Source organism: Ptychodera flava, chromosome 17 (genome assembly GCF_041260155.1).
Source record: "Ptychodera flava strain L36383 chromosome 17, AS_Pfla_20210202, whole genome shotgun sequence".
NCBI classification, from domain to species: domain Eukaryota; kingdom Metazoa; phylum Hemichordata; class Enteropneusta; family Ptychoderidae; genus Ptychodera; species Ptychodera flava.
The window spans coordinates 17,049,427-17,062,771 of NC_091944.1; the positions used below are offsets into that span (position 1 = coordinate 17,049,427).

Here is a 13,345-nt window from a genome sequence, read left to right on the forward strand (position 1 = left end):
ATTGATTTCTTTTCATAGAAGATGCCAGTCTTTTCAAGGAATACTTACAGGTTTATGAAAATGGGTTGTATTGTTTGTTTATTGATTTATGTAGTTAGTTAGTTATGAACCAACAGGTTGCCCAAATTACGGGTTCATTTCATAAAGAAAAGAGAAAGATAAAAATGACAATGGACAATGAAAACAAAATAGAAACTAAAACAAGAAACAAACAAGTAAAAACAGATTACATCATGTATAAATCAATCAATAGCTGATGTAAATTGGGTCTAAAAGTAATAAAATTACCAATAATGTCTAAATTTAGTTCATTAAAAATAGTATTAAACAAGTTTTGGCTCCCACTTAAGCATGTTGCTCTGTTTGAATATTTGAATGACTAGATCAATTTTCGTAAAAATCTTGATCAACTTTGTTTTTGATCAGTGTTTGTTTGAACTGCTCGCCCACTGGTGGGGCCTGATGACGTGTGACATCGTAGTGATTCTTGTCATCTGAGATTTTGGATATCAATTACAGCTTGAACCGTCATAATCTTTTTGTGAAAAGGCATTCGAAAAAAACATAAAGGAACGTCGTACATCATATTATTCCAGATGTAAATTGCACCAATGGTATGGTTTACGATGACTGTGGGTCTTCTTGTCCACGGACCTGTGCGAGGAAGGAATACATCTGTGAGCATGGACATTGTATGGACGGCTGTCACTGTCCAGCAGGGACCTACCTACAAGATGGTGAATGTGTCACAGAGTCCGAATGTAAGTGTCATTATCATGGCGTGCAGTACGACCCAACGGAATGGATTTCACAGGACTGCAATGAATGGTGGGTAAACCTCAACTTTTGTCAAAGAAATGTTTATGTAATGAGAGATCAGAGGTCATTAATAAAAAAGGGGTTATGTCGAAAGTATTCCTGGCTGATGTTAAAATATACGTAGCTCTCATAGCAAGGTATTATTGACTTCTTTTTCTTTCTGAAGACGAGGCCTACGATCGCAGGGTCAGTTGGTCGGAGAGCAATACGAAAAGAAAGGTTTCTTAAAGAGCTCAATATTTGAAATTGAATGAGGTAGCGCTGCAATAAGCTTACAAATAAATTCGACAGGACTTGATTAACATGTAAGCGACACTAAATTAACACTGTTTTAGTAAACCCTTCTGTCGAGCAACAATGAAACAAATTTGTTTGTACTTTAAAATGTAACTTAGGACGAAAATTGCCTTTCCATCCTGCCCGTTAAGGGCGCTTACCACCGGCGCATTAAATTTTTGGGCCGCACCTCTATAGTATCATGTGAGTTTGTCGCCCGAGGAGGGTTTGCAAACATTTGAGTAAGCGTTTCAACAACTGAGTTCAACTTTTCCGTTCAGATGCCTGGATCTGTTTTGGCAGAATTTCCAAGGCATATATATCTGTTCGTGGGGGTGGGGGTGGAGCTCATCAGTAGTGGAAATGGATATTTCTGTATGTCAGTGTAGATTGGGTTGGCACGGTTGCAGCACGTCACGTTACTTCACACATGGAATGAATGATCGCCAAATCTATGGTATCTTCGTTCTTTGAAGCTAAAGCACAACGTGCAAGGTCTTATTTTTGCGGAAACACTACTTTCAATATAGATAGGTGGATGGACAGAGAGATAGTCAGCCAGTTAGAGAGACAGACAGACCGATAATGAATAGATAAATAACTAGGAAAACATAAATAATAAACAAATAAATAAATGGTTATATGGGACAAGACCCATGACAGGTGTGAAGCTTACTCAGTTACGTATTGTATGAGACGATCGTAGGAGAAATTCTTACTTGACTAATCAGTTGGTTATAACACAGGAAGCTCCGTTAGATCCTGAATTCTGCGTTTTGAATTCCGTTTAATATCACAAGAATCAAAGAATCAAAGGAAGATCTCAATTCTGTGAACATTTTTTTTAAATAAAAAGATTAAGATTGTGTGATAAGTTTGCAAGCGATTTACCGGTCTAATTGTCTTCTTCCAATTTCTACCTGATAGTCAATGCTTGGAAGGAAGATGGACAAACTGCACACAGAACCAATGTGAAGGTACTAGTAACACATCCAGTCTTTTCGCTTCAGGAACTAGTCATATTTAGTGGGTGGCATTGCGGATTGAGTGTCAAACAACTTCAAAATCACCAACTTGTTAAATAATATTTTTATTTCAATTTGATAGAGTTTACTATTTCTAAAACCACTCAATATTAGGAGAATTATGTCGGATGTACAAAGGTGTTATGCGAGGCGCGACTTAGCCCATATTAAGAGCATCATGGGAAGTTTCGAGTTTGTCGCAAAATTTCCGTTGAAACAATGATTTACAGATTTGTATGGCCGAGTTAGATGCTTTTTACCTTTCCTGGCGGACAGAAATTGGCTATGCCATGGTTAAAAGTTTATGTGAATTTTACAACAAGACAATTATACGAGTGAAGAACCCTACTTGCAGTAGGATTTAAATTGCTTGAACACAGTGTTTCCATTTGTATTGTTTAAATATATAGTGTACAGGAACGTTAAGGGCATGAAGGATAAATATTTCTCAATTTCTCACGGATTCTTTCAGCGACCTGTTCGGCAGCTGGTGACCCGCATTACACGACATTTGACGGCCTCGACTACGACTTCTCCGGGGAGTGCCACTATGTGCTTGTTGAAAACTGCTTTGCAGAGTACCAGGAGTACAAAATTAACGTGGAGAACAGCGATTGCAGTTCCAATGGCGGCGTGTGCACCAGGGCTATCCACATTTACTGGGGATTTCACCATATCAAAATGAAACAGGGACATGAAGTTCTGGTTGACGGCAAAGATGTCTATTTCTTCCCGTACATTAATTTCGGTGTGCACATAGAAAGAGTGACTTCAGTATTTTCCAAGGTAAGTCCACATCAACACAATTCTGTTTTTATTCAAATTTTAAATCTATTATGGGAGATGTTACTTCTAAGGAAAGAGATAGGGTATAGACCTACGGCTTGTAGCCTGTCCTAGTACTTCTTCAGTGTTAACGTGAAACAGAAAAAATGTCAAGTGAAGCATCGATTACCCTGTTGTTGATTGCAGGGGTACGTTAGGCCATAGTAATTGTATTCTTTGTTTTACGTCCACTCAAAATTTCGAAAGGTAAGCGGTTAAAATCACGCTCTGAAAATTTTACACGTGCAAGTTTCATATTTACGTGATTGTTTCCACGTAATATGAGTGCTCAAGCTCCACGGCAAAGCCCTATTCAAATACTCTTGTTTTTTACTCCCGAAGAAACTCCAAAGCTACGCGCGCGGTAACGAACACAAATAAATCATTCGGTTTAGTTTATGATAACTTGTTTTGCCATCGTTTAAAGCATTAGTACAAAACGCCAGACAAAGGGAGAAGAATTTAAAGATGTCGGTGGATAACTTTTAGATGGGGAACTCCATTCCCATAAATCAAAATTTGAAGCCAGATATTCATGCTAGAGGTAAAGAAAAGTAAAATATTGGTGTACAGACAGATGTTAAGTTATATAAATGTAAAATGTATACCACATGATACATTTAGAGGATATACGTGTAAAGAATTATTGTCAACGGATGTAATTTCTGCTTTGTTAGCTTCTTTGCCATCTTGTTGTAAAATACCATGAAATATGCGCCAGCAATTTCAAATAGTTCGAAGGAGTCGAAGACATAATTTCGTTTCGGTGTCCACTTTTTCCTCACATAGACCACCCTGCCCAATGGAGTGCGCATATTATGGGATGGTGATACGAGGGTGTACATCACGGTGAGTCCAGACCATCTTGACAAGACCTGCGGTCTCTGTGGGACATTCAACAACAATCAATTAGATGATTTCTACACCAAAGCAGGTACAGATGTTTTCCTTTCTTTTGGTTTTTTATGCAACATTCAGCTCAAAAGGTGACATTCTCAGTTATTAATCATACTTCGCTCAAAATATCAAAGCTCAAACTATTCTCCAGAAATGTTAGGCCACAGAAAGAAAATTACCCAAAATTTACCGATGTGTGTATGTGAAACTCAAAATGGCTACCATCTTATATGTTCACGAAAATTAACTTTCATAAGCTCCAGACATACAGAAAGTACGTTGTTGTTTTGTGAATTCGGAACCCACTGCCGAGGGTGCGTGCGCTATCAATCCTGTTGTTCAATAAATTTAGTCATGGGTTTTGTTCATATTTACTCGATAATATTATCATAATTCATTCATTATGGAAATGAATGAATGAATGAATGAAGGAATGAATAAATGAACTAAACTAAATATACAAACAAACTACATGCATATTTTCGGATAATCTGATTGTACATCATTTGTATACGATAAACAGGTGATGTTGAGACTAGTCCTGAGGCATTTGGAAACAAGTGGAAGGCTGATTCCAACTGTATGGACATGAACACAGACGCCACACTCAAAGTACATCCCTGTGACCTTTACTCACAGAAGGCTGGCATGGCCGAACAGACGTGTAGACGTTTGAAAGAAGACCCTGCCTTCAAAAGTGAGTTTTGCTTTAAGTCTCCAGTATTGTCTTTCGACAATTTATTCTGAAAGACTTCTTATGTAGTCCTATAGATCTATGGTAAACGTTAGTCTGTCAATTTAATGCTGCAGAGAAGACACGAAGTTGATTATGATTTTTTTATATGTGTCAGGCTAAATGTGTTTCTTTTGCTCCCGCTTCCGCTAAGTTGCTGTGTTTTATTATACGCCAAGGTCCTCTCATTCTTTTTAAAACAGTAGGGATGGTCCAGAGGTCGGGTTATAAAAAGGATGTGACCATGTGTCGAACAGTGTGTCTAACAAGGCCGCGATCTACCCAAATATATTCTCCCACGAGTTCAGGTTGTAGTCTTGCAATGGTGACCATGTCCATATCATCGTGCTTTTCACATTTAAAAAAGTCATGCTTCTGCTTTTTGTTTACAGTTTGTCACGAGCGAGTCGATCCCAACCAGTTTTTTGAGGATTGCAAGTATGACTATTGCAAATGCCCCGAGGATGACTGTCATTGCAGTATCATGGCTGACTACGCCCACCAATGTGCTTCCAAAGGTGTCCTGATTGACTGGAGGGACAGTGTCAGCGAATGTTGTAAGTAGAATTTATAAAATGAAAGTTTCCAAGCCATCTCTGTAATAGTTTCTTTGATACGATTCCATGCTACGATTTTGTCAGTGGTCAATTTGCTGTTGTATATGGCATAAATCTCAAAAAACAGCGATAAAAATGGGATTTGGGGCTAAACAAACAAACTGGTTTTGTCGTAGATAGAAGTAAGTTAATATGTTATAGGTTCCAACCCGCAAATAATCGCGACGACAGCAATTTTACAGTCCGTCGACATGTCATAGTTTTACCAGTCAAGTGATTTGAGTCAACAGTAAAAACAAGTGAACCACATGATACAAATCCTCATGCCGGTGGCAGTCATGTTGATGAAGGCAGTAAAATTACACTTCCAGGAAATTTTAAAGTTGAATACAACAGTCTAATTTCTTTTCAGATGATATCTAATTGGTTCTACCTTTTGTACTTGCGTGCTACATTTCTGTCATTTCAAGAGTTATTAACCCATTGAGTGCTGTGACTTTCCCTCAAAAATATCAGGGCGACATTTTACCAATTTTTTTATGAATTTTTCTGTAATTTTTCCATGATTTTGGACCAAATGGACATACATTTTCATGGGCTACACTTTTTGATCAAAATTGTGGGAAAAATCAGAAAGAAATTGTCTAGATCTGAAAAAAATGTTGGCTTTATATTGTATAAAGGCAACAAAATCGACTTTGGCTCTAAAAGGGTTAACGCAGTACGCGCCTCGAAATTGAAAATCTTAAACCTTTGCTCAAACTTTCCGTGAGAAATCAAGAATTATAATCAGAGGTCGCCGTGCAAAATGTGTTCTAGAGAAACAGGTTACCAAATATTTTCCTACACCTGAAACTCAAAATGGCCGCCTTTCCTGTGTAAACGCTATGAGTTATTAATTTATTCCGTGAGCTTAAAAATGAGCTCCGCGCCAGTGGTAGACCAGAAAGGTATTGTAAAAGTTTGAGAGTCCGACTATCTGTTCCGGAATTCAGCAGGCACATTCTACCTTAAAACAGTATTTCAGTGCCACCACATGGCCATCCTACTAATATCCAAATTATCATGTGAGATTCGCGTAGAAGATACAAACTCGTTATCCAGTTAGGAAGTTTTAGATGTCATCCTTATTTTCCAGCAATTCGGTGTCCCTATGGCATGATATACCAACAATGTTCAACTTCGTGCGGAACGTCGTGTGCTGCCGTGGCACATGGTCCCGAAGATTGCGTGGAAGACTGCATCGAAGGTTGCACTTGCCCAGCTGATGAGGTGATGGGTCAATATGGTTACTGTATCTCGATACAAGAGTGCCCCTGTACTTATCAAAACCAACAATTTTCACCTGGTCAGATGCTCAATGTAGGCTGTGGCACATGGTAAGCCTCAAACTCCTACCAACAAAGACATTTTCCTAAGGCCAATTTCTTGAAGAACTCGGATTAAAGGAAGACAGTCGTCGGAACTGCGCGTGTGTGACTTCCTTGTTTATAAACAATGTATTTCATGCATGATATCTAGATGCATCAAGTCAACATAGCTGCAACATTTAGATTTTATTTACGATATTCATTGTTAACAAAAATGTTTTAACGTTCATCAATCGCCAACAGACCTTTGATTCAGTGTTTACATCTGTCGTAGGGGTACCTGGTAACCTTTGAGCAGAGTTCCGACGACCACCTCCCTTTAAAGTCTAGCACTTATAACATTGGGTGGTTAAGGGTACAAAAACTGAACCCCATAAAAACAAAACAAACCAAAAATTACAATTCCGCTCACAAGGCTTCAAGTTAAGTAGCAACGTAAATCAGCCTTATGATTTGCAAACATCAGTGGGAAGGTGTGAATCCTTATATGCTCGAAATTATTCTCGACCGCAGAGGTTTCAGGTATGTTTCATCCGCATTTGTATAGATATGTTTCGACTGCTCATGTAAGAAAGCCCTAACAAGACTGACTTTAGAGATGTTCCTATTATTGTTTCTATCATTTATGAATCACCTCACAGTTGATCCCATTGTACATATTTGTATCGGAGATTCTTAACCCTTTGAGTGCTGTATTTTTTCCAACCAAAATTTTAGTGCAACATTTTACCAATTTTTATGAACTTTCCTGTAATTTTTCTGATAATTTTGGACCAAATGTACACAATATTTCATCAGACACAGTTTTTTATCAAAATTTTGGCAAAAATCTGACAAAAATTGACCGAGGTATATTTTATAAGGGTGATCAAAATTGACTTTGGCGCTCAAAGGGTTAATTTTTTGGCATATTGAAGTCATTTGAGATGGAATAAACATGAGAATTATCAAGTATTGAGTGACTAATTCTGAACAAGCAGTGAAGATACACGTCATGAGATCAAGTGTGATCGGTGCTATCAAAACCCGTCTCATGAATTTCAGCACCTGTACCAGTGGAACGTGGGACTGCGAAGGCATCGACTGTGACGATCAGACTTGTGGCGACAACCAGGAATACACCAGCTGTGCCTCGTCTTGCCCAAGAACCTGTTTGAACAACCACAACTACCAGCAGTGTGAGGACGATGTGTGTGCGGCGGGATGCCGGTGTGAGGATGGTTACGTCTGGCGTGAAACCGAGTGTGTTCTACCTGTAGACTGCCCTTGCATGCACGGTGGAAAGCCCTATAATCGCGGCGAACAGATCAAAATCGACTGCAATAAATGGTAGGGTTACTTAAAATCGTTTAGAAAAGTGAATTTGGTGAAAAAAATTAGATGAATAACTAGTACCGTTTCGTTATTTTGGAAATGACAAGCAGACTATAGTATCGTTCCGCTATGTGTGAAGTGACAACAAGCACTTTTTAAATGAAAACATGCAATGAGCCATTCTGCCGCCTTTGTGCGCTGAAGTTGTAATATTTCAATGCTTTGTTTATACATAGACAGTCGAGAAAGAGGATGCGAAACTACCGCAAAGAACAAAAGAAATGTGAAGAGGCGACGAGCGATCTCTATTGGAATAATTAGAACGTGTGAATCGATTTTTGCATAATTATCAGCTGGGCGAAAGCCGCTGCTCGAGATCCGGTAGTTCGCAGTGAAAAAACTTCATTGAACTGTATGACTGTTGGATGGTAATTACATTGTTTTATCAATGGGTATGCAAATCCAATGAAATTTATTCAAGCACAGTTCATTCAAAGGAAATACCGCAGTTTCCCATCCTGTTTCTCGACTGTCTATGGTTTATACCAATATGTATTTGTTCCTGACGGTGAAAGGTAGGTATTCGTTGGGAGCACTGCCGGTAGATTTAGTCCAGCCCATGCACAATAGCAAGTATTGGCGATTTCAATATCTTGAACATTTTCATGATGGTATTTTGATGAAACTTTCACCACAAACAATTTTTATTCCTGGCCGGGCAAAATCTACCGGCCACACTTGACATGGTAATCAATATAGTTGATGTCGACCCTTCCTTTTTGAGATTAAGAAGTCAATGTCAAATATCTTTATGTCATTAATGCCAGTTGACCTTTTGCGCCATACAAGTCCGTTAAGTTCATATGAAGTAAAGTGTATTTAAACTTCCTGTTATTTTTGTCATTTACAGTTTCTGTAACGGGGATAACCAATGGGTGTGTGAAACAAAGGAATGTAATGGTCAGTAAATCCATCAAATATTGTTATTAGCTAAGTTGTGATTACGGTAACTATTCTAAAATATAATGTATAATATATTATATATAATATTATATATAATATATATATAATATATATATATATAATATTATATATATATATATATATATATATATATATATATATATATATATATATATAATATATATATATATATATATATATATATATATATATATATATATAAACCGTACTCTCTGTGCCAAAGTTCAGAGATTGCCATAAAGCCATTATGGTGATAACCAGGAGGGCACATTGTATACATTTTGTGTTTTTGTATATATATATATATATATATAATATATATATATATATATATATATTATATATATATATATATATATATATATATATATATATATATATGACAGGATAGGTCAAGCAGCACCAACTCTAGGACACAGTGTTCTTCACTACAAACTAAATTTTATTGTCCGACGTTTCGTGGGCTTAATCCCACTTCATCAGGGTTAAAAACTGAAATAAACGGATAACAGACTATAAAGCATGTGAAAGAAAATACAGGAAGCTAAAAAATTGAAACGAACTCGAAAAGCGAAACTCTAAAAAAAGTACTTTTACTGGTAACTGGACCTCGGACTCAACACGAGGATCTATACTACACAAAGAGTTGCGGAACAACGCAAGACTGTACTCACTTGTTGACTGTCAAGATGGAAATGACACTGAACCAACCAGAGCAGAGGTTGAAATGCATTGGGTGATTGACACCTACAAGCTGATTTGCATATATTGAATGCGATGTACATCACATGCAGACGTAAGAAATATGCAATCCGGTGTACAATACAAATGAACCAACAATGTCTTAGAAAGTGGAGAGACAGCTGTAGGAAAACCAACCGGTACTGAAATATTTAAGCCAGGAGAAAATAGAACTCTACTGAAGTGAAAATTTCACCATCAAAATAAAAACTAGTAAAAGTACAGGGTAAAATTCAGTGTCAATATTCTAAAAAAGATGTAAAAGTTTTAAATAATAATGATCACCATCAAAATAAAAAAGTGGTAAAAATACAGGGTAAAATTCAATGTCAATACTTAAAAGATGTAATGTTTTGAAAAACAAATGTGATAAAAAATGTGATAAAAATAAGGTATCACCCGTATGTAGTCAAACTGACAGGGAGGGTGAAAAATACCCGAAAGTCAATGATTGAATAAAAAGCTACACTATAGCAGGAATGGGTGACTCTCTATTGAGTCCCTTTGGATACATGGTGTTAAGTAAAAATATCCACTTTGTTTCAACAATGTCCCTAGAATTTTTACCATTGTGATCACTGTTATGAACCGTTTCCAAGATAATGACTTTCATATTCTTTACTGAATGGTTGGGAAGGTTAAAATGCTGACTTACAAATAGTGCTGGATTATCGAGATCATTGTTTTTACATTTTATCATGCTTCTGTGACCGGCCATTCTGTACCTTATTTTGTTTTTAGTTTGGCCAACATACTGACATAAGCAAATATCACAAAATACACAATAAATGGCATTTTCAGTATTACAGTTGTACTGTCCCTTTATTTTGAAGGTTTTACCGTTGCTATGACTTGTTATGCTGTCCGTGGTGACCATCTGTGAACACATTACTCTGCATCTAGTATCATTACATGGCCGTGAGCTCCATTTATTCTGTTGTTGTTGTTGTTGTTGTTGTTGTTGTAATCTGTGTCTTACAATCAACTGGCCAAGATTGGCACAAACTCTGTCCGAAATGAGGGGAGGTGTAGGGGAACCATAGACATTCTTTCAGAGAGCTGCAGGATTTTATGGTGTCTTTTGGCTAGTTGTCTGACGTCTGGTCGCATAGGATTGAAGTCGTTGACCCAAACCACTCTATCCATGGATTGCTTTTTATTGTAACGGAGAAAGGATGATCTTGGTTTCTTACGAACTTCATCTATAATGGTTTGTATTTTGTTGGCCTGGTAACCAGATTTGATCAGTCTGTCCTTGAATTCACTGGCCCGTTGATCAAACCACATATCGAGTGAACATATTCTGCGCAATCGGATAACTCCACTGTATACAATGCTGTTGAAGATGTGTCTTGGATGGTGTGAAGAGGGAGACAAATATCTTCCACTGTCAGTAGGTTTGGTGTAGAGATCAGTCTCCACTTTCCCGTTCACTATGCTTGTAGAAATGTCGAGGAAATGTTGCTTGGTTTTACCATACTCCAAAGTGAACTTGATAGATGGGTGTATACTGTTAAGGTTTTGTGATATCGGAGCAATTTGTCTTCGCCGAGTGTCCATATACCGTGAAGATCATCAATAAATCTTTTGAGCAGATCGGGTTGATCATTATAATTTTCGGTTTTTCTCCAGAACCAGCTCATAAAAATGTTGGCGTACATAGGAGCGAAAGGCGTACCCATGGCTGTCCCATGGATTTGAATATAATGTTCTCCACAAAACTCGAAACCATTGTTACGTAAGACAATATTGGCTAACTCAATGATGTCATCAGTATTGGTAGCGTTGAATTTGGTGCATGTTTTCGAATGCATGTTTAAGTGCTTCCAGGCCCTCATCAATCGGGATATTGGGATATAAACTGATTACATCCAAACTGAACAGAAGAGAGTCCGCCGGTAACGTTGAAATCTGTGAGGAATTTGCTTGATGGAGTTGATGTAAGAAGTCAGTGGAATCTTTGACTAATTCCCTGCAATACTGTGGTACAATATCCATCAGTTTGTGATGAAGCCATATGGATGCTCTTTGTGTAGGGCTATTGATTTGAGAGATAATAGCCCTAACTGGGGGTTTACGATGGAGGCTGGTATCAGGATTCTGGATCTTATGCCATTTTGCCAAACCATGCATATACATTTCTTACATATTTGTTAAACCGACGACGTTGATTCCCACCAGATCTATGAGTTGTGTTATCTGTGTGAGAAACGTTTTGTTGTTCTGACTTCTTCTTATCCAGTGTTGCTGACGTGAGTTTCATAAGTTTATTTTGATGTGTATTGTTCAACTTTTTCTTTGTGTTTCTGACTTGATTACGTAGTTGGGTATATATATATATTCTAAAATACATATAAAGTATATATCAACGACCAAAAATAAACTTCTTTCCAAGATACTGTGCTTCTTTCGTAAAGATGATTTTGATAGCCCCTTGCAAAGACTTTGTCAACTTCACGGAAATCTTCATGAAGTTGACTTCCCAGTAATATGATCAGGCCTGGCTGCAATAATTTTAGCTAGGTCAGGCCCGGCTGAAGATAAGTAACAAGTGCTTAATGCCATGGGCGAAAGAGATGCCTTTTCGTCAGATACATCTGAATGCAAGTATTACTATTTGTTCTTGAAGAAAGTATACGGAATTCCTAGGATTTGTACAAAAGGCAATCCTTAATTCCGAAAGATAGGGAGACTTGATTTCTGAGACTAAAATTTACTCCCGCAAAATACAGACTTTCTTCTTTGCCTTGTAATCTACGTGTAAATATCTACGCCCATCTCACGTTTCCATATATCGACTACAACTCACACTTAGCGAATATTTCCTCTGACAGGTGTTTGTACAGTGTATGGCGATCCCCATTACGTAACCTTTGATGGAAAGCATTATGACTACCAAGGGTCATGTTCATACATCATTGCCAGGTCTACACAGGAAAGCAATGTGTCCTTCAGCATTGCTGCTGAGAATGTCCAATGTGGCACGAGTGAAGTTTCGTGCTCAAAGCAGGTCACTATGACGATAGGTAAGTTTAAGTGGATAGTCTAAACACTCTCTGTTATCATCTACCGTCTTTCTATCGTTTCTCATTTGATACATCTTTGGAAAGCACGTTGAAAGAGTTCTGTTTCACAGCTTGGTGCAAGGATTTGTAGCCAAAAACCTGGTGGTGAATACGTTTAAAATTGAACTTGGTTCAGCGCTCAAAGTTAGTGAAATCACATATATCCAAATCAGGATTTTAGAGAAAATGAGTTTCTTGCGCACATGATTGCGTGAAAGTAACAGCAGAAAATTGTATGATAATACAATGTATGTGTGCGTGTTGTGCGTGTGTGTGTATGTGTGTGTATGTGAATACCTCATCTAATCAATGTTAAACGAGTATTTTATCTTATTTCATTTTTTCCCTACCAGGTACTGGCTCAAGACAGCATAGGCTTACACTATCACGTGACAAACCACCACAGATAACATATGGAGAAGGTGCAGGCTTTTTTGTATCACGTGTCAGTTTCTTTGTGTTTGTCCATACCTCAATCGGTGTAACCCTCACATGGGATAATGGGACAAGACTTTATACAAACTTAGTGCCAACTCACAAGGGCTTGGTAAGTATTAAGTAATTCTCGTCTTGGCTGTGTGACTGGGTGCTGTTTACTGAATTTTCTACACCGGGTCGATTGTTCCCGAGGCTGTCTTTCGCCAAGTCAAGTGATATATTCATTGCCTTGATAAAGTTTGTGAGCGATGCATGCGTGATAGCGAGTGTGTGCGTATGTGTGTGTGCGAGTGCTTAATGA

General features: G+C 37.8%; 1 protein-coding gene and 1 long non-coding RNA gene across 2 annotated transcripts in view; one reads left to right on the plus strand and one right to left on the minus strand.

The window, feature by feature from the left end:
- LOC139116635 (mucin-2-like) overlaps positions 1-13,345 on the plus strand; it is a 53,125-nt gene that overhangs the window by 11,110 nt on the left and 28,670 nt on the right. Inside the window, exons 10-20 of the mRNA XM_070679231.1 lie at positions 597-828; positions 2,023-2,072; positions 2,593-2,906; positions 3,735-3,879; positions 4,366-4,539; positions 4,968-5,132; positions 6,271-6,511; positions 7,547-7,831; positions 8,727-8,776; positions 12,376-12,567; positions 12,960-13,153. Coding sequence (XP_070535332.1) covers positions 597-828; positions 2,023-2,072; positions 2,593-2,906; positions 3,735-3,879; positions 4,366-4,539; positions 4,968-5,132; positions 6,271-6,511; positions 7,547-7,831; positions 8,727-8,776; positions 12,376-12,567; positions 12,960-13,153 — 2,042 coding nt within the window. The remainder of the gene's footprint in view (positions 1-596; positions 829-2,022; positions 2,073-2,592; positions 2,907-3,734; positions 3,880-4,365; positions 4,540-4,967; positions 5,133-6,270; positions 6,512-7,546; positions 7,832-8,726; positions 8,777-12,375; positions 12,568-12,959; positions 13,154-13,345) is intronic.
- On the minus strand, positions 9,222-9,740 carry LOC139115631 (uncharacterized). The gene is made up of 2 exons (XR_011548147.1): positions 9,475-9,740; positions 9,222-9,292 (listed from the first exon to the last, which is right to left on the minus strand). It is a non-coding gene; the product is annotated as an uncharacterized lncRNA (long non-coding RNA).